The sequence below is a fragment of the Lactuca serriola genome, chromosome 1 (genome assembly GCF_051521515.1).
Source record: "Lactuca serriola cultivar US96UC23 chromosome 1, Lser_US96UC23_V15, whole genome shotgun sequence".
NCBI classification, from domain to species: domain Eukaryota; kingdom Viridiplantae; phylum Streptophyta; class Magnoliopsida; order Asterales; family Asteraceae; genus Lactuca; species Lactuca serriola.
The window spans coordinates 655,511-676,547 of NC_136408.1; the positions used below are offsets into that span (position 1 = coordinate 655,511).

A 21,037-nucleotide genomic window follows, 5' to 3' on the forward strand; every position below is an offset into this window, starting at 1 on the left:
ACTACGGTAAGAGTGAGACTGTGAGAGTTTGAGTTGAGGAGGATATGGTAAAACCTGTTGAACACTCATCATATATAACCCTATAGGCCTATATAACTAGAGGATTGGTCACAAGACAAGAGAACTGGTTAAAAAAAAAAATATATATATATATATATATATATATATATATATATATATATATATATATATATATATATATTGTATTGTACCCTTTCCCTTTCTTTCATCTCGGATACAAAAGTAATATAATACATACATTGGTAACTGGTAAGAGGTGGGTGTGTAATATGAAAAAAGACATGGTAAAAATTAATAAAAAAGAGAATCAATTCATTCTAAATGACAAGACAGTAAATATAAAATAAAGCTACTAACTCTGCTACCCAATCCAATAAAGTACAAGTCCTCACACAACATGACAGTGGACTACTGGATTTCCCCATCCTCACCCGCACCGAGTTCCCCATCTTCAAGCTCCTCACCACCACCATTGCCATTTTTACGGGAATCTCTTTTCTGTTTTTTATGCTTGCTTTCACTATCCCTGCTACCCGATTCAGGTGAATATGCGGATGCATGCTGCAATACACACAATTGCCAATTTGCCATGCCATTAAAAAAAAAAAAAAAAAAAGATTTTACTTTGTATACAACAGAGAGAGTAAGAGAGAGAGATGTGAGGTACCTTTCTTGATTTTTTGCCATGTCTACGCGATGATGACTTCTTGGAGGAGGAGTCCAAGTCCTCCCTTTCGTCCTGATCAGAAGTGGCATCATCATCATTATCATCCTGCTGCTGCTGCTGGTGGTGATGCCTTTTGCGATGTTTTTTGTCTCTTTTCTTATCCTCTTTGGTGGTGGTGGTAGTAATCTCCATCATCATATCCAAATTCTCACTATCTGAATCATCCTTATCCTTCTTCAATCTCTTTTCTTTCTCCTTCTCTTTCTCTCTCCGTTCTTTCTCCTTCCTCCTCTCCTTTTCCTCCTTTCTCACCTAAACACACACACACACACATGCTTGCTTTTTATTATTAATTTATGATGATGATGATGATGATCACAATCACAAACAAAGGTGGGAAAACAACAAGGAAGCACTACCTTGTCCTCCTCCCGTTTGCGTTCCCTCTCTTTTGCCTTATCAACCAAACGAGCCACGTATTCCTCAAAGGCCTCACGAGCAACCCCCTCATCACCAATACCTCTAATTCCCATAAAATTAACAAACAATAATCATTTTTTTATTTTTTTTTTTTAAAAAAAAGTGATTTCCTCCAACAATCATCATACCTGTATTCGGAGGTTTCCTCAAACAGTGGCTGGCACTCCTCCCACGTAGATGATGCAGTTATATCCTGAGGAGTGGATCAAGTTCCAGATGCTTTACTTGTTTTGTTTAATTAAAAAATATAAAAGTTGATACGATAAGTACCTTGATGTCGTACAATAAGTCAGTGAATTCTTTGGTAAGACGCTGACGCTTTTTGGCTTCCTTCTCCTCTTTCTCCTTGGCCCTCTCAACTACATCTTCATACACCAGCTGAACACACACACACACACATATTTCATCAAAATGCTTAATATTATTAAATCACTCGACATGTCAACAGCACCACCTCAGATTTGCTTTCAACAGTCCAGCAACCCACCCTATCTAACTCACTTTCAGGTTTCATTAAACCTCTCTCTCAACAAATATTTGACTTATCATACCATACAATACAACCAATTCAAAACAGCTTCTTCAACACATTACCAACCAAAACTGAACTGAACTGAACTGAACTGAAATAAATTTTATCATCTACCACCCAAAACTAGTTTGCTAGATTCCACTAAATGAATGAATGTATAAAAGCTTCAAACCGAATCTCAAAAGATGATACTAATACTAGACATGCAAGCAAATAAATACAACTTTACTTTATATAACCGTAGAGACAGATGAAGATCCAGTCAATGTTACAATCATAAAGAAAGAATCCATAAGATAAAGGACTGTTACTTGAATTTAAACTACTGGCAATTGCATACCTGCAGATTAATATCTGATAAAGACGAGATGATGTCATCCTCAATAGCAGCCTTGAAATCTTCAAATGTCCATGTTGGCACAACACTCACCTAGGAAGAGCCAGATAGATACATAACAACAATAAAACTATAAATCACCACATATTACTATGTAAATCTATATATATGATGAATCCTACCTTTTTCAATTTCATAGCATCTTTCACACGAGTTTTATCGTCGTGGTACTGTCAATTAAACCAAAACGGAACATTTAGAGAGAAGTTGGGGGGATTTTTTTTTTTTTATCATTAGGAAATAATACCTTCTTCTCCAACTCTTCAGCAACATCCTCAAACAAATCTTTTGGAGTTGAGCCAGAGGTATTTGAAGCAACAGCCTGATAAGCTACAGACTCCTTCACCTGTCAAAAAATTAAAAGACTTTTTCATATTTCAAAAAAAAAAAAAAAAAAAAAAAAAAACCTAGTATACTAATACCATCCATACCTTCTGACAGTAATCGCGCCATTGAGTTTTAGCCGTAAGTGTACCCGAATTTACATCCTCTTCCATCATCTTGCGAAACTCATCACGGTTTTTACGCTCCACCCTTTTTATATGTTCCTTCAAGAAATGAACAACTGAAATGAATCCGGCACCTTTTCAACAACAAGAATAGTAATAGTAATACTACCTTTTTTATTTTCCTCTGTTCGTCTTCTTCCTTCTCCAGGTCACGGATATATTCCTGACACCACAAAAACAATATCAACTAATTCCTATCAACTAGTTTAGCATTAGCATACAAAACAATACATACTTGGAAAATCTCCAAGCGATCAATCTTATCAAGGCGCGAACATCTTTCATCATCTTCCAAACGATCTTGAACTTTCCGCCACTGAGTATCCACCTGGTTGGTTACAACACATGATACAGTGTTAATTAATATCCAAATAAACAATTGTAAATTATCAGATGGAGCCTCACCTTAATCAACCCACAAGTCTCCAAAAACTGCTTGTACTCTGATCTGTACTGCCGTTGCTCCTCTTGAGCTTTTGCTCTTTCCTGATTTTTTTTTTTTTTTAAACACAGGAATATGGATAAAGTGTGTGTTCATTATCAGATAGATCATAAGCACAACTTACTTTCTTCTGCAGATCAACCAAGTAGTTTTGGAAAAGATCTTCTCTGTCAGAAGGTCGATCTACAGCCTTATATCGCTCGTCATCTTCAAACATTGCCATGGCTTTGCTGGATTACATACAAATCGTGCAACTACAAAATCTTAACATGTATGTAATGTATGAACCAAAACAAAAGCATATGATATATCAAAATTGTTCAACAATACCTCCATCTCATGGATGATGTCAATTCCTTGGACTCCTGAAAAAGAGTGATCAGCTGGATGGATAAAAACACCATAACCTCGACAAAAACAAAAGAGAGAGAGAGAGAGAGAGAGAGAGAGAGAGAGAGAGATTAAAGCAACATACTTCTAACATCTTTGTGAACTCTTCTTTTGCTTTTCTTTGCCTCAAGCGCCTCTCCTCAGCCTCCAATTTCTTTCTTTGCATCAGATACTACGAAGAAAATAAATCAATATCAGATAGCCATACAACGTGAATATACATACCAATGAAAAAAGGTTTTAATTACCTCATTGAATGCCTGCTTCCGTTCACCAAGTGTTTTTAATGCACCATATCTTTTATCATTTATGATCACTCTCATTGCCTGATATGCCACTTTAATCATCAATAACAAACAAATAAAATAAAATAAAATAAGGTACAGGCCACTAGCAACGATACCTGCTCCCAGTTCCAATCAGCCTCAACATTTGCATCCTCCAATAAAGCTTTAAATGCAACTTTTGCCTCCTAAAAAAGACAAGAATTGGTAAAAGATCCAAACAAGCAGGATCTACCACATGAATATATTTTAGCATCATACCTGCTTACTCGCATAGATAAAGGGTTCATCATCCACAACTTTCTCCTCTATTTGTGTCGTGTTCACTTTTCCAGCAACTGCCATGCCCTTCTTGGCTTCCTAAATAAACAAATTTAAGTTGTTTTTATTTCTTAAATTAGGCAGGAAAAAGGGGCAAAGATGACATTAACAACTCATACCTCAGTGTCATGCGTTGATACTCCATCTAAGGTTTTTGGAACACCATGTGAAGATGAATCCTCCATCTTCCTGAAATTTTACATTTTTCAACATTATACAAAACCACAGCATACTAATGTTAGGGGGAGGGGGAGGGATCAAAAACAATTACATTGGAGAAGAATGTAAGTTGGGAGGAATCATAGAAGCAGCAACTACTGCTGGATTAAGAGGGATTGCAACAGATGATGACTCAGATCCCACATTATGGGGGGCAGGGCTTGAAGCCACCCTGGGTATTGTTGAAGAAATGTCATTAACTGAAGATTGATCAAGTGCAGAAGGTGTTGAAATGGCTGGAGCATTCGGATTAGTCACCATCTCAGTTTGACTACTTCTAGAAGCTTCTTTCTCGGCCTGCTCACGGGCCAACTGAACATGTACAAACAAGATCTTAGAGCAGAGGCAAACTTTTTGCTTTATGTCCTGATAGAGAGTAAGAATATCAATTATCAGCAGAGTTTTAAGTAAAAATAGCCGAGACCTTTAATTCCTCAGGTATCGTCCATTTAGACTGCTTTGTATCCTTGTTGTAATAATATCTGCATATGTATTAAGTTAAGTACATTAGAGATGAAAAAACGGGATGGTTTGAAAATTTCTATCATGATTATTTATCCATACTTTTTACCCTCTGCAGTTGTGAACTCTTTCCAAACCGTGGAGGCATCGGCCCTCTACAACAAAGATATCAATGACATGTGAACATGTCCATTAAGATACAGCAACAAAGATATCATTGAATTGAGCTGATCAGCGTCATAACCTACCTCCAGAGGTGTCATCAACTCCAAAGGCTTCTCCCAAGAAGATTGCTTTGTATTCTTATTGTAATAATATCTGCAAAGATATGTAAAAAAAAAAAAAAAAAAAAAAAAAAAAAAAAAAAAAAAAAAATCATTCTTTGAGATGGAAATTAAGAAGCAGTGCCACACAGAAATTACATGGAGTCTGAAGTAGAAAAAAAAAATGAAACAGGTACCTTCTTCCATCACCAGCTGTATACTCTTGCCAATCTGATGATGCCTCTTGACTAGAAGAATGTAGAACATTCAATGCCTGCTATAAGAATGAACAAAAGTTGAAATGAATAAGTATAACATAAGTTACACTACGCATGGATAATTCCAAAAAAGAAGCAGCCAGAGCCAGAAAACGAATAGTAATAAAGATATACCTGATTTGTGGGCTGATGTCCAGTTTGTGGCATTGGTGCAACAGCTAGTGGACCTTGATTTCCAGAAGACGGCCAAGGTTGTCCGCCAACAGGTGTCTGCATCTGAAACTGAGAAGAGACATTTGTCCCAAACGACGGGGCAGTGAACTGAGACAAGAAAACAATTATAAAATAGATTCTGATTTCTGATGCTTAAACACATGATCTGAGAAAGGGGGGTTGGGCCTTACAGTGTATGAAGAAGAAGAAGAAGAAGAAGAAGAAGAAGAAGAAGAAGACATTGGCATGTTTGGCTGCTGCTGCATATAAGAAGACATTGGCATTGCTTGTGATGAGGGAGGCTGACCTGGTCTTGGTTGAGAAAACTGAGGACGATATTGCTGGCTGCCTGAACCTGACTGCATGAACGCATGTGCCTGTCCTTGCTGTGATGGAACCACAGGCCGGAACTGCACCAACATATTAAAATCACTATCTCTATGCAACATAAAAGCATCACCAAAACAGGGATGAAGAAGCCATGCATACTTGTATTGAAAAGTTTGTTCCAAAACTTTGAGAGCCAATGGATCCGATTGCAGGTGGCCGCAGAGACTACAAGATAATATACATTTATGAGTGAGTAAACACTATATTATTATTGCATTCCAATTCCAGTAACATACGGAAAGATTAAATGTAAGCACACATATAACTTGTTAAATTTTCTCAAATGACAGTAGTGATGAGCATTCCACCAAGGTTCCTTTGAGGATATGATTTACAGTGTCCCTTTTACGCCTTTGATGCTTCTAATATGTATTTTCTTTAATACATTGGATTTTTACAGGTTTAATTAGTCCAACAACGAAAGAAAAGACCATCCAAAAATCGAGTAGGAAGAGATCAAAGGGGACCTATCAGTGTCACAAGAAGATAAGAAATGAAGATAAGAAGAGAAGATTGTTGATAACAGCCACCATGGGGATGAACTGAGAAACCCACATTGAACTCCTGATTGAAACAAATTTGGTAATGGGTAAATTACATATTTGTGTGGTACTGTGGCCTTATGTAGGAGATGATTTAATTATGATGAAAATTCGAAGAATATTCTGATTCATTATTGATTTGAACTGTTCTGTCATGATTCGAACCTAATAATGAGCAACTCATATTGGGGATCACTTCAGTCTTACAGCTTCAGGGTAGCTTGTAGCCTAATCCAATTCAACAAAGGTTTAAACCTTGACAGTATGCATAACACAAACACTAATGCTTGCTTATCTTCTTGGTAACGTATGAGTCTGTACCTAATCTATTTGTAAAGAAAACATTCTTATTTATATGAATGATCATTTATTTACATTATGTTGTATTATGCAACTCAAAATTTGAACTTTACTATCTTTAGATTACTGAAGAACATTCAACCAATAAAAACTAACTTCTGTTAACTCCGATCCACACGTTCCCACACCCTTCCTGAACATAAAACCCAAAAAGGCGGTTCTGTGTGTGGTTACACCTCCAATAATGAAGAACCACAGTCCAGAGCGAAATATAATTAAAGATACAATTTAGGGTTTAGTCAAGTAGTTTCTGGCAAAATCAAATAGATAACATACTCAAAATCAAGATTACCTGTGCACCGGAATTCTGAGGATTGTTATCCATTGTTGCGCATAAGCAAGAAAACAGAGAACGGAGCTAATAAGCCCTAATCCGAGTGAACTGCGTATTCAATCCTAGTAGTCGCGAACACCCCAACCCCAAGGAGGTTTGATTTAAGGATACAATTAGCCGTTGGATGGTATACTCAATACTCAATAGTGGCGTTGCGAGAGAAATTGACCTAGCCCATTTATATACGAGCCTAGACCGTGGGACGATTGTATATATATTTCTTTCGTTTTGGAGATGTTTAATTTGGACGATTGTATATATATTATTACTGGAAACTCGGAAAAAGAGAACATACAAAAATAAAAACATAAGATTATTGATGTAAAATATTTATTTTGTTGACGCAAACAACTTGTCTGAACATGAAGATCAAGTCACGGGTCGTGGATATGTTATTTACTGTTAGGACCATCCAAAACTCATTTAGTTAGTGTCTTACGTTACTCTACATCGAAATTTGGTATTCCGGTTAGGGATGAGCATAAGCGGGTACCCGCCTCATTTGTCGAGAACCGGAACCGGAACCAGCGGTTCTTAGAAAGTTAAAACCGGAACCGGAACTGCTTTAGGCGGTTCTTAAATGTTTGGAACCAGAACCGGAACCGGCGGTTCCTAGAAAGTTAGAACCGGAACCGGAACCGCTTTAGGCGGTTCTTAAATGTTTGGAACCAGTCCCGGAACCGGCGGTTCCGGTTCCGGGAGCGGGTAACCCGGTTACATTAATTTTGTTAACTTTTTTCGATAAAACCACAATTTAGTTCGATCCAAATTAAATCAATTCGGACCAAAGACGGACAAAATCATACCAATATATTCTAAATCGGTCTAAGTAACACACACACACACACACACATACACACACACACATATATATATATATATATATATAAACCGGTTCCGGCGGGTACCCAGCGGGTAGCGGTTCCGAAAAAATGAGAACCGGAACCGGAACCGCATAAGGCGGTTCCATAACTTTTGGAACCACAACCGGAACCGCCTACCGCCTAAGGCGGTTCCGGTTCCAAAACCGGCAGTTCCAATGCGGTTCCGGTTCCAAAAGCAGGTACCCGGTTCCGATGCTCATCCCTAATTCCGGTGCACACAAAAGTGATCCCAAACATGTATGGAATGTTCGGAATGTGAAGATTCATTTTGGAACATAAAGAACAAGTCTGGAATGCACAGAACAATCCTTCACACTCCTGAATTAGCATAAAAGTACTTTTTTTGTTTTTTTTTCAGTATGACTAGCTTTTTGATGCTTCTCACACTATCTTGCAAACCCGCCATTGCTATGGATATTCTTGCGAGACTCAGGTACCAACCACCACACAAGACTATGTTCCGAAGACATGTTTTGGTAAGTAGTTAGATATTCATGTTGGGATAGAGGGAGGGTCCTTTACTTTTATATTACGTGTTTTGCAAAGAAGTTGTGACAGTCTTGTGAGTGCTATGATTTGCACGGATAAGGTTTGAAAACTCAAACCTTGAATTAACTTAAGATCAATGATTGTTTATGGTTACAGTCAAATCTGATAATCAGTCTTGTCTCAGAATAAATAAACTCAACAAAGTGCTCAATATAGATTAATTATAAGTATGAACAATGTAAAGCAACAAGAATAAGAAGAATGTAAGAGATGATGATTGACTGAATAATTCTTTGATTTGATAAATTGAAAAAGGTGCACACTTCTTTATTTCGATACAAAGGATGACAACTCCTTAAATAGTCAAGGAGTTACTAAAAGACAAATCAGATAAAGTACGCATGGACTGAGAGACAGCTGAAGATCAACAGATTGACACGGTTGTTGTTGTTAATCTTGTCTCTTGTACAATACTAGAAAACAACCAGAACAATCCAAAAGAGTACTTGATACAATTAATGCGTTACAGACTCAAAATACTTCTAAACAAAAATAGATCTCATACAGGTCTTCACTTCGGAATCAATCTTGATCTAGGATAGCTGCATCTCGGATTGCATAAGCATCATTTTTCCATGTTCCAACAATCTCCTCCAAAGTGACCTTTGCAATCACTTTCTCTTTACTTGGCTTCATCGAAGATAAACAAGTAAGCACTCTGGAGTCTGGAGCTAGCTTCGGACCTCAATGTACCATTTGAGATGTTCAATAAATTTTTTCTTAATGTGTTCAGGAGAATCACTCTTGGCAACATCAGTGATGAACTTTTGAAGAATCTTGGTTGGCACAAGATCTTTTTCAAGAACTCGGAAAAAATCTTTTTGATTTGTCGTTTTCTTCAGATAGACAAATCCGAGTTCATGTTCTTCGTTGGACCTTCGGCTAAGATTTGTGCTTCAGGAAGCTTAGTGCCAAATTTTGTCAGTAAATTTTCTATTCTGAACAATTGAGCAAATTCCACATCGGATCTACAATATTCAGCAATGTAGTCCTTTAGGAAGCATATAGTAGTGTGGAAAGCTCCGATGCTAGATTCATTTGATTGTCGATCTTTGAGGTGAGCATCAATGGTGAGAATGTCGTTGGGATTAATTGAAGGAATGTCCACATAAGTGATTGTAATGGTGGATTCCTTGTTCCGAGATACATAGTATCTGTAGAAAAGACAGTCGAGATCAAATTTGCTTTGAACCTTTTTACCATATCCAACAAACTTGGTAATTATTTTTTAAGACCACACTTCCTTTTGAGGTCGTGCGTTTATAGAATAAAAGGCTCTCCATCTCTCTCGTTCGGTTCAGATAATGATTTGAGGATCGTCAAATGGATAAAGTGGCGAGAACTTTACATAGAAACGTCTGTGGGGAGAGAATGGTAAGCCGAGTTAGTCCGAGTCATTTTTCGGAATAGCAAAACTCATGAAAGGCTTGAAAATTATATCATGAAGAATTCATTCTCGAAAGAAAGGAGAAATGCCTAGCATTGGATTGGGACTATCTTTCAACATTTAAATCTAAATGCTTTCTTCAAGATCTTGTTGCATCTGTTCTTTAGACCAACCCTCAGACTTTTTCGGCAACTTCACTGGGCTGTCTGAACTAAGCGCAATCTTTTTCCATTTGTCTTTGACATGATCAATTTGAGAGGAAATAGAGGAGATGATTTGTTGACTAGTTTGAGTGATGATCAGTTCGAATGGAGGAAGAACCAAGGGCTCATCATAGAGTTCATCAGGTTTCCTGATAAGAGAACCTTCATCAATGGGAACGATCATTGGAGCAATAATCGGAGGAAGCATGGACTGAGTGGCTCGAAAAGCATCAGTTGTTAACTTCATTTTTAACTTAGCCATTTCTCGACTCCTTTTAAATGTTTCTGCCAGATTTGATGGCCAGCAGACGGAGGACCATTTTTTTTTTCTTCAGAGAGAACTTTTTTGATGACAGGTTGTTCCTTGATTGCTTGAAGTCCAAGAACTACATTACTCACAATATCATTTTCATCAAACTCATATTTTGCTTCAAAAGCTTCTACTTCCATGATTTCCTCATCAATTGTTTCATACCGGGGCTCATATTCTGAGATAGACTGTCACACCCCAAAACCAAGAACGGCGGAAACGTTATGGGGCGGAGGACGTCATGTAATGTATCACAACAAATGTAAAGTAGTAAACAAGCAACAACATCGTCCATTGTATTAACAGTAATAGTTTAATACATGTGTGTTCTTTCATATTAATAAAACATTATAACAAGTAATCAAAATAAAAGACGAGTCTTGACTGCTCCGTCTTCGCAAAACCTGGTCATCGTACATGTCTACTGGTGACCTGAGAATACAAGTTATTTTTGAAAGTGTAGGTCAGCATTTAAGCTGGTGAGTTCATAAGTATTTAATGTCATCGTTTGTATAAGTATGAAGAAAACATTTGGAATTATTCAATGTAATTGTTTGTATAAGTATGAAGAAAATGTTTGAAATTAATCAATGTAATTGTTCGTATAAGTATGAAGAAAACGTTTGAAATTAATCAAAGTAATTATTCGTATAAGTTTGAAGAAAACGTTTGGAATTAATCAATGTAATTGTTCGTATAAGTTTGAAGAAAACGTTTGGAATTAATCAATGTAATTGTTCGTATAAGTATGAAGAAAACGTTTGGAATTAATCAATAATTGTTCGTATAAGTATGAAGAAACGTTTGGAATTAATCAATGTAATTGTTCGTATAAGTATGAAGAAAATGTTTGAAATTGTTCTACATTTGTATAAAACTTAATAAAATGGTTTGTACATGTTTGAAAGTTTCTAGAAAATCCGATATTTTCTACTGGTATAAAAGTAGACTTATACCAAGACTCGACTGTTTTGTATGTTTATCTTTAGAAATCCAATATTTGTTCATAAGTGTGTGTGTAGTTTAAAATCTCCAAAAGTATAACAAAATGATGTTTTTCATGCGTAAATAATATATTTGTGTAAATATAAAAATCACTAAGGCATTTGATAACCCCGTAAACTAATGTGTTTCTAATACTCCATGTGAGTTTAATAACCATATTAATGACTCAGACTGCCTGTAACAAAGTTCTTCAGGCGTTAAAATGTTCTGACGTTTGTCACCCCAGACTTGTCGGCCTAGCTGTAGCTAACAGCTCAGGTGCGGGATTGTCAATCACGTATAGATCTATACACAAATATCACGCTCCCCCTACAAGGGATTATGGTATATAATACAGGACTTAATAATGCATACTCGAAAGTACGTGAACCGTCTCACAAAACTTAGTATAAAACAGATTTACGTATAAAAATATCCGATTGTTCTTGTATGTGAAAGTATCTCTTTGATATAGTTTTTTCTAGTATGTAAATGTTCATGGTTTCCTCGTAAACTATACCTATTATAGTTATTCAAAGTGTGTGTTTCGTTCGTATTATAAATCCTTGTGTAATGCTCACTTGTTATGTAAAGTATAACATCTAAAGTGACATAAATGATCACATATACTTAAAGTATAAATAAAGTGTTTGGTTCGTATATACATATATAAATATGTTTTATTTCCAAAAGACAAGATGTTATCGAGAATATATATTGCATACGAAAGTTCCTATGTAGTAGTTATGAATCACATATGATTCACTTGATAAAAAGAGTATATGGTGAAACTTTATGTTACACACGATAATAACCGTGTGTTTACTTGTATTCCCACCCCCCCCCCCCCGCCCCCCTTTAAAAGTGTATACAACGATTTAAAAGTAGTTTGTTTGATAAGACAATGTAAAGTAAAAGAAATCCCTTGTTTGAAAACACAGTTATAAATCACATATGATTGATTATATAACAAATAGTATAACAACATATTTATGTTTTTTCACACGATGATAATCGTGTGTTTACTTGTATCCCCCCCCCCCTTTAAAGTGTATAAAATGCATTTATAAAACATTTGAAAGTGTTGTTTGTAGGGGTATGAACTCACTTGATTGAAGTGTTCGATTTGAAGTAGTCGAGAGAAGAATCAAGCAGAACTTCGACAGGAAGAGTTGAAAACGCGGGAAAATCTCGGGATTCTCGGGAATATCGGGAATCTCGGGAACACAAAACCTTCCTTCGGGACTTGCAGGTGAAAAACCGGGGCTTTGGGAGGGTCTCGGGGGCTTAAACGCAGAGTTTCGGCGCGAGAAAGAAAGGAACTGAGCAATGGAACTCGGAGCCCTTGAAACTTATTTATAAGGGTATTTCTGGTGTGCCACATTGTGGCTAAGGCTGGCCACGTCGTGGGGAGAAAGTCTTATCCTCTTCCATTGATTAGACGCCCTCAGTCACTTTCCGGGTCGCGGCAAATTTGTGTCACGTCGTGGCAAGCCTAACAACCTCGAATTTCGGGCCTCAAACTTGTAAAATCCATAACTTTCGCGTACGAGCTCCGTTTTCGACGTTCTTTATATGCACGTGTAGCTGAAAATGTGCTCTACAACTCTCGTTTAGACTTCATCGGCTAATTTTGAATTTATTTTTAATTATTTATTTTTAACGGGCCGGGACACGAAATTTCCGTTAAAATTCCATAACTTCTTCATCCGATGTCCGTTTTCATCAGACTTTTCGCCGTTGTGCTACTATTTTTGAGACCTTCGATTCTCATTTAGGTTGTTTTGACCAAAAGTCTCTCGAGCTCTATTTCGAGTTTTTAGCTGCCTACTGCTATATCCGGATCTTGGAAAAATCATAACTTCCTCATACGAAGTCATATTTGGACGTTCTTTTTATGTACGCTCACGGTTTAATGTTATCTACAACTTTCATTTAGATACTTAAGGATAGAAACTATTGTATTGAAACTTCGCGTTTTTCGTTTAATCGGTGTTGCCGGTTTTGTCGGAAATCTTAGAATGGTCATAACTTCTTCGTTATAACTCGGATTTTTGTGTTCTTTATATGTATGAAAACCTTGTTACGATCCCTACTGCTTGATTTAACCCAAATAAGATTTTAGGAAAGTTATATTTTGACCTAAATTTGACTGGTTTTACATTACATTGTCTCTAAATATCGGGTTGTCACATAGACTTACATTGAACTAACTTATTTTCGACCTTCTTCTCTCCCCCTATTGTATGGGAAGGCCCTGCCTCCGATGCAAGCATCATTTGGGCATCAGCACTCCCATCCCCTACATACTACAACTCATACTAGGAGCTCCTAATCCCGCTACTAATTTCCTTACGCATACAAATCATACCCAAACCAGCATCCCATGCTTCCTAGGCTACCAGACATCACATATCAGGCCAACCTATCACTATCTAATCAGAACTAGCATGCAAGTCTAAAAGCTCATACAATAGGCATACAAAGTCATCTCTCCTAGAATTCTATCATGCAAAAAAATGAGCAAATCCTTAGCCCTAATTAGCAGGTAATTCCACATATTCACAGATCAAAGCATAACAGATAACATGTATAGGTATTTTGGGAAAAGTTACTTGAGCTCGGCTGATTGCATGCACCACACCCTTTCTTCTTTTAGAAAAATACCTTTCTAAAAATATATATTTCTTTTTGAAAAACTTTACCAAATCCTCAGTTTAAGTTTAGATACACCCGAGAATGTGCCCAAATCCCTTAAACCAAGGTTCTGATACCAAATTGTAACATCCCCAAAAATACTGACATAAAATTTCATTTTTACTATAGAAGAGGTATCATCAATTACTTGTTTCAAAATCAATACATTACAATCAGAATATAAATCCCATAACAAAGTCAAATGTAGAACATAAAATGTGTGTGCCATGCAGTCAACCCAAGCCCTTCCTTTTTGAAAACCGAAGTACCTAAAACATAAATTGAAACCGTAAACACAAATCTTAGTGAGATCCCCAAGATACCACATACCACACATACACAAATCATATACTGGGCCCCCGCCCTCCATCGGGCCTCGCTCGGTCTTGAGTCTCACTCGGCCTCGGGCCTCCCCCGACATCAAGCCCCTCTCGGATTACAAATCTGTCATTCTCTAGGCCCCGCCTGACATTGGGCCTCGCATGATACTCACATAATCATATAACCATATAATCATATAATCATACAACCTACTAACACATGCAATAATCACAAAGACTATAATACAGTCATTGAGCCCCGCCCTGCATCGGGCCTCGCCCGGTAATCATAAGACACATACTAATAATTAACATATGATAACCTCCTCAGGCCTCGCCTGGTATCGGGCCTTGCCCGGTAAACATATCATCATATAACATATGCAAGAGTCGAACACACATCTAGCTTCCTAACATAAAACCAGGGGCCGACATTGGTGTCTTCGACCCATTAAACCCAGTAAGGAGACTCATCTTTGGTTGTTGGCTGACCGATTCCCCGAACTGTCAATATCAAAACGACACCCACTTACCAATTGGGTTCCAAACCCTAAGCATAAATCCATACTCGGGGTAAAAAGACCATTTTACCCCTAACCTAGCTTGATCCAAGACCAAGGCCCAAACTCATAGCCTAAAAGGCCCAAAATCCAAATAACCAACCAAGGCCTAATTATGGCCCAATTTTCCTAATTAGCCCAACCCCCTCCCCTCTTACATGGGCCTTACCCTAAAGCCCAATCAAAATTCCTGGTCCAAGACACTCACACTCAGATGGACCATTAAGAACTCAAACACCTAAGCCCAAAAAGGAAACCCAATACGAATCCCAAAAGGCCAAAAACCTCCAGACTAACTACGCGGGAGCGTACTTAGCTGTACGCTAAGCGTACATGCAATCTGGCTTGTACGTTGCACGTACAGACTTGTACGCCCATTGTACTCCTCTTTTAAACCATTTTCGCCCTTAAGAACTCAAACACCTAATCCCAAAAGGAAACCCAATATGAATCCCAAAAGGCCAAAACCCTCCTGACTGAGTACGCGGGGTGTACTTAGTTGTACACTAAGCGTACATGCAATCTGGCTTGTACGATGCGCATACAGACTTGGACGCCCATCGTACTCCTCTTTTAAGCCATTTTTGCCCTTAAGCTCTTAATGCTTAAGTCCAGAAGTCCAAACCATAGATCTAGGTCATAAGCAACGTCTATAACCATAAAGTCACTGGCTTGGTGACTTTGCATGACCCCAAACAAACCCAATCTCGATATATAACTTCTACTTCCATAAAAATGACCATAAATCATGCATGGATGGTTCTAAGCCTCAAAGATGACAACTTTATGACCCAAGGACCAAAAGAACACCAATAGTAGCAACTCTAAGCATCATAAACGATAATAATCTACAAGATCTCATCTATTGACCAAAATGGGTCCAAAACTCAAACGAATGAGATCTAAGCTATCAATGAAAAAGATTCGAGCTTTTTACCTCACACAAGCTGGAAATGAAGCACATAATCCAGATCCAAAAGCTCACCCTTGATTCACAACCTTGCATCAAACTCCCTATTCTTGGAAATGACCCAAAAACACCAAAATGCACATCATGAACTCAAAATCACAACCATGGAGGCTTAGAGACGATTTCTATGGTTTTGAGGACATAGAGGCTGGTAAAGAGGTCAGCCTTAATGACTAGATGTGTTTATATAGGGTCACATACCAAAAATTAGGGTTTCTTAATTCCCCTCGTACGCCCCGCGTACTCCTCGTATGCCCAGCGTACGAGGCTTCACATTCCTGATAAGCCCTCGCACTACGCTCAGCGTAATTCACACTACGCCTCACGTACTCTCCTCCACAATAGTACGTCCCACATACTCCTTAGGTACGCCATGCGTACTAGGGTTTCCCCTCAAACCCTACACATTCTGAAGGCCATAACTTCTTCGATATGCATCTGATTCCGACGATCCATATATTTATTAAAAGGTAACAAGAAGCTCTATGCTTTAATCAAACCATACATGCCTTACCATATCCCGAACAAACATCCATTTTCCACAGAAACCCAAACTGACAAATTACTGAACTACCCTTTAACTCCAAAATACAAACTGAATGCCCCGATCATCCAAAACACATCATCCATCTCCAATTGAGCCCAAAACTAACTTCTTCAAGGATCCTAAGCATGCTAATACCCTAATCCTTGATCCCCACCCCTAAATGGAAACGACATGAAACAAGGTGTTACAGCTTCTTTCAATTTATCATTAACTTTAACTGGAGACCAATAAGATGATGTAGGATATACCATTTCCAGTGACTCTGAAGATGTTTTTCTGCAATGAAGATACTGTTGGATTAGTGTCTAAGTAAGTAACCATATATACTTGACCCGAGTGTGCATAGTCCTTTTGGGTTGCCTTCACCAAAGCAACTTGACAAGGTAATTTGATATGAGAGAGGAGATATTATGATTTATTTATATATTATAAGAATAATATATTAAAGGAGAAATCATATTTATTTAATTAGTATTAGTCATAAATTAATTAGGAATTAATTTGGTGACTAAAAGAGATTAATTAAATAAAGGGGTATAAACTGTCAAATGTGTGATAGTTGAGTTTTGGGCTAGGAAACCTAATGGACTAAGGGGGAACGAAATTATGATGAAGGATCATCATATTTTCGTCCAAGGCCTCATTCCATAAGGTTCCTTGGGCTGCTTGGTGACTAAGCTGTCCATTAGGGTTTAGACTAAAAACCCTAGCACCCTACAGTATAAATACATGCCCTATGCTTCAATTTTAGGCCACTTAATTTCAAGGAAACCCTAGGGCCGAAATTAGCATCATTCCCTTCTCTCTCTTAGTTGCCTTCTTGCTTCAAGGTGTTTGTGAGCCATTAGAGGCACTACAATTGTGGTGCTTGCTTTCAAGAGTTCAAGAGAGTTCAAGAGATCAAGGAAACTAGTTGTTATTGCTATATAACAACAAAGGTATGTCTACTACACTTCTATGTAAATTTCGAAAATCATAGAAGCATGCTAGGGTTTATTTTGTGTTCATAAAGTTCTATGTCTTATAGTGAAAACATAGATCCAACTAGGGTTGCATGCACACATAGGATTGTTTGTATTAAACCTATCAGATACAATAACTACATAGCATGAAAACAAAATATAATTAATAATTAAATTGAGAAAAAATCATTCAAAAAATATAAAATTTAAACATACCATTAAAAATGCAACACGACTAGTGTATTGAGGATTCTTGACATGAATTTAATCTGATTCAAATTTCAACAACTTTTTGCTATGGTTTAAACAATAAATTACAAAGCCACACCAATCAAGATCTTTAATGGACAATTATTCATCAAAAATTTCTAAAATTTTTTGGTTGCATGCACCCATAGATGGACCATCAACCATAATGGTCACATATGCAACCAAAAAATTCAATAAAAACATAAAACCTGAATCAGTGCTTTTTTCTGAAAGCTCTCTGTAGGAAGCCTAATCATAGAAATAGAAAACTGATTCCTCTAGTTTTTAATAACATCAATCCCATAATGATTTTTCTTAGGAATTTTCATAGAAATATCACCCGTTAGAAGTCCATATATGTCATGCACACCTCTCCTAGTAATATGAATATCCTTGTTGTTGATACAAAGAACATTTCTCTTTTCATCATATCTCTCAAGAATTCACGAACAAATTTCCTTAGAAATTTTTTAACCACAAAGTCTTCAACAAATCCAAACCTTATTTCCTTAACAACATCTTTCTGATTATCGTTAAGGCTTCTATATATACTAGATATTAAACCTGGAGGATACCTATATACAATTTCAACCTTCTTAACATTTACTTGACCAACAACTGGAGTAGAAACAAAATCATCATCTTCATTTGGACATGTAATGACTTTGGAAACCTTATTAACTTTTACAACTTTGACTGATGAAGTTCCTTTGGAAGAAGATGAAATATCTACAAAGACTTGGACCTTAATGAAGCCTTTCTATTAGAAGAAAGACCAACAATATTGTCTTTTGCATCTTTTTGAAGAGCTAATCTCTTCCTTTTCTTTGATTCAACTACATATGAATAAAACACATAAGAAAATGATGTTAAAAAGGAATTAGAAATATGAAAACAAACATTAAGAAATAAAAAAACAATAGTTGTAAATATTCTTATCATTACAATGATTATAAAAGATAATTTCTAACATGAATAATAACTTAGGTTACCTTAGATAACAAAATAAACATCTACAAACATATTTATGACTGCTAAAACAAACAACTATGAATTCGTTAAATGTATAGAGATAACAACTAACTTTTTTTGAAACATGTTAGAAACAAAGAATCAATATATGAAAAGAAAGCATATAATAAAAAGCACATTTTATACATATAAACTATAAACAATAATCAATATATGAAAAACAAGCCATACAAACACAAAAAGTAGACAATATTAAAAGAAATACTACAAACTAACAACTGGTATTAAAAACAAACAAATAAACATACAAATTTGATAATATTATGTTTACATAAACAAAAAACGATATCAAAAGTGACAATATCAAGCAATATAACAATTTCAGAAACGATAAACAATAAACTGAACTTCAAATACTTCCATTAACAAAAAAACCAAACAAAGCAAACCGAGATAGACGAATACATGAAAGAAAGTATAAATAGTTCAATTAACAAAACAACGATGTCAAAAAATGACAATATCAAATAATCTAACAATTTCAACAACGACAAACAATAAATCGAACTTAAAACACTTCGATTAACATAAAATCGAACGAAATCACACAGAGAAAGATGAATATATAAAATATAGCAAAAAAGAAAAAAAAAAAAACAGGGTTTCGTAATAATTAAAAAACGAAAAAATTGAATCAATGACAAATAATCGATGAATCTAAACAACAATATAGCAAAAACTAACAATAATGACTTTGATTATATATAAAGAAATCAAACATGAACTTAATAACACAAAAACTAAAAAACAAAAGAGTACTTGCTTCCATAAGATCAACTGGAGAACTGCGAAGATTAAACACGATGATTAAAAGAGTATTACGACTTCGAACGACAGGATTATACGATCGATGCTTGAAACTGAGAACTTGATACAATGAAAGAACGAAGAAGAATGAAGAAAATGGGGGGAGGGAGGATGAAATAACACGGTAACGGGGGTTTTCTTTTTGCAAATGACGATTGAGCCCTCAAAACAATTACCCCTCGAAGGAAAATGACAAAAAATTTGATATAATTTCAAAAATGTCACCGCCATTTTTATTAAAAATACAATTAAATAAAAAAAATCATAGCCGTTCAAAATTTTAGATGAAGGGCCATAATTAGTCCTCACAATCATCACCGAAAAAAGAATGTTCACCCGATCCAATCTCTCTCTCTCTCTCTCTCTCTCTCTCTATATATATATATATATATATATATATATATATAGAGAGAGAGAGAGAGAGAGAGAGTGTGTGTGTGAGCTAGGTTCAAATGTGGATTGACATCTATTGTGCGGACGTATGGACAATGCTATTTTGCGAGAATGACAAAGAAAATATATTATTTGATAATGTGAATACATTCATCGTACATAATTATTGTCATTATTACACATTCTCACTAGTTAAATCATCTATAAGGTTATTATAGATTTTTTTTTATTCTCATTTTGTTAAAATGCTGTCAGAATTTTGATGAATCGTATTTTGTAATAATGAAAATTAATGAAAAATGATGTGTAAGAAGAAAAATGAATAATAATTAATGATAATGCATGAAAATGACAATAGTTGTGTGAGGTTCAACGTATTCACATTACTCAACAACATATTTTCTTAGTAATTCTCATAGAATAGCACTGTCACACGTCCGCACAATAGTTGTTCATCTACATTATAACCTATATATATATATATATATATATATATATATATATATATATATATATATATATATCTTTACTAACTTATAAAAGAAATCCTACTATTTCTATAAATAGTGACAATAAAATAATAATATTTTTTAAGACGTTCAAATCTTTAAGCTTATTGTACAATCAATCATCAATTAAATAATATTATATTTTAAATCGTCTAAACTGTTAAACTGAATGTACAATCAAGCAATGCATATATTTCCTTAATTTTAGCAGGCTTTTGACTCAGCTTCTTTAAATGTTGATCGGGTGTTGTTAAATCCGCATATATCGCCATATATTCGATGATAAAGTGAATTCTATAGGATTCAAATTTTAAAATCAACATTTTTTTGGCCTGTTATATCTCAACCTTTCCATTTCATCCATAGGCGTACAACCTTTGTTTGCATTAAACACACCCAATGTAACACCCATAATCAGAAAGACCAAGAAAGGAAAGGAAAACCCTTAGTCAAGGGGTCAACTCGTCGAGTCTAGGGAGGAACTCGACGAGTCGGAGCGGGATCCGGGGGATCGATTAAGTAGCCGACTCAGCGAGTCGGCAAAGAGGACTCGGCGAGTCCGGTCTGAAGAGGGAAACCCTAAATCCGGGACTTTGTGCACTATTTAAGCATCTCATTCTCTCCTTTAGG

General features: G+C 36.1%; 1 protein-coding gene across 4 annotated transcripts; it reads right to left on the reverse strand.

The window, feature by feature from the left end:
- Positions 1-286: 286 nt before the first annotated feature.
- On the reverse strand, positions 287-7,262 carry LOC145088058 (pre-mRNA-processing protein 40A-like). 4 transcript variants are annotated; one of them, XM_079027307.1, is made up of 28 exons: positions 7,003-7,262; positions 5,908-5,973; positions 5,610-5,828; positions 5,380-5,526; positions 5,185-5,261; positions 4,973-5,042; positions 4,827-4,879; positions 4,687-4,744; positions 4,315-4,574; positions 4,163-4,232; positions 3,984-4,082; positions 3,842-3,910; positions 3,687-3,764; positions 3,524-3,610; positions 3,379-3,413; positions 3,173-3,278; positions 3,012-3,092; positions 2,842-2,934; positions 2,716-2,769; positions 2,529-2,645; positions 2,345-2,443; positions 2,220-2,267; positions 2,041-2,130; positions 1,439-1,546; positions 1,297-1,361; positions 1,108-1,210; positions 689-1,000; positions 287-582 (listed from the first exon to the last, which is right to left on the reverse strand). In XM_079027307.1, the coding sequence occupies exons 1-28, from the start codon at positions 7,033-7,035 to the stop codon at positions 430-432; spliced, it is 2,850 nt and encodes a 949-aa protein (XP_078883433.1). In that variant the 5' UTR covers positions 7,036-7,262; the 3' UTR covers positions 287-429. The 4 variants fall into 4 exon arrangements, with proteins under 4 accessions (XP_078883433.1, XP_078884247.1, XP_078883895.1 ...); XM_079028121.1 differs by having other exon boundaries at positions 5,380-5,487; positions 7,003-7,261; XM_079027769.1 differs by having other exon boundaries at positions 5,185-5,264; positions 5,380-5,487; positions 7,003-7,261.
- Positions 7,263-21,037: the final 13,775 nt, after the last annotated feature.

Excerpts from the sequence above, each read along its gene's own strand:
- LOC145088058 (XM_079026603.1), bottom strand. The coding sequence starts at position 7,035 with ATGGATAACAATCCTCAGAATTCCGGTGCACAG. Across the intron at positions 4,880-4,972 it reads AGTTGATGACACCTCTGGAG|AGGGCCGATGCCTCCACGGT; the intron begins GTAGGTTATGAC and ends TCTTTGTTGTAG. Across the intron at positions 583-688 it reads ATGGCAAAAAATCAAGAAAG|CATGCATCCGCATATTCACC; the intron begins GTACCTCACATC and ends TGTGTATTGCAG.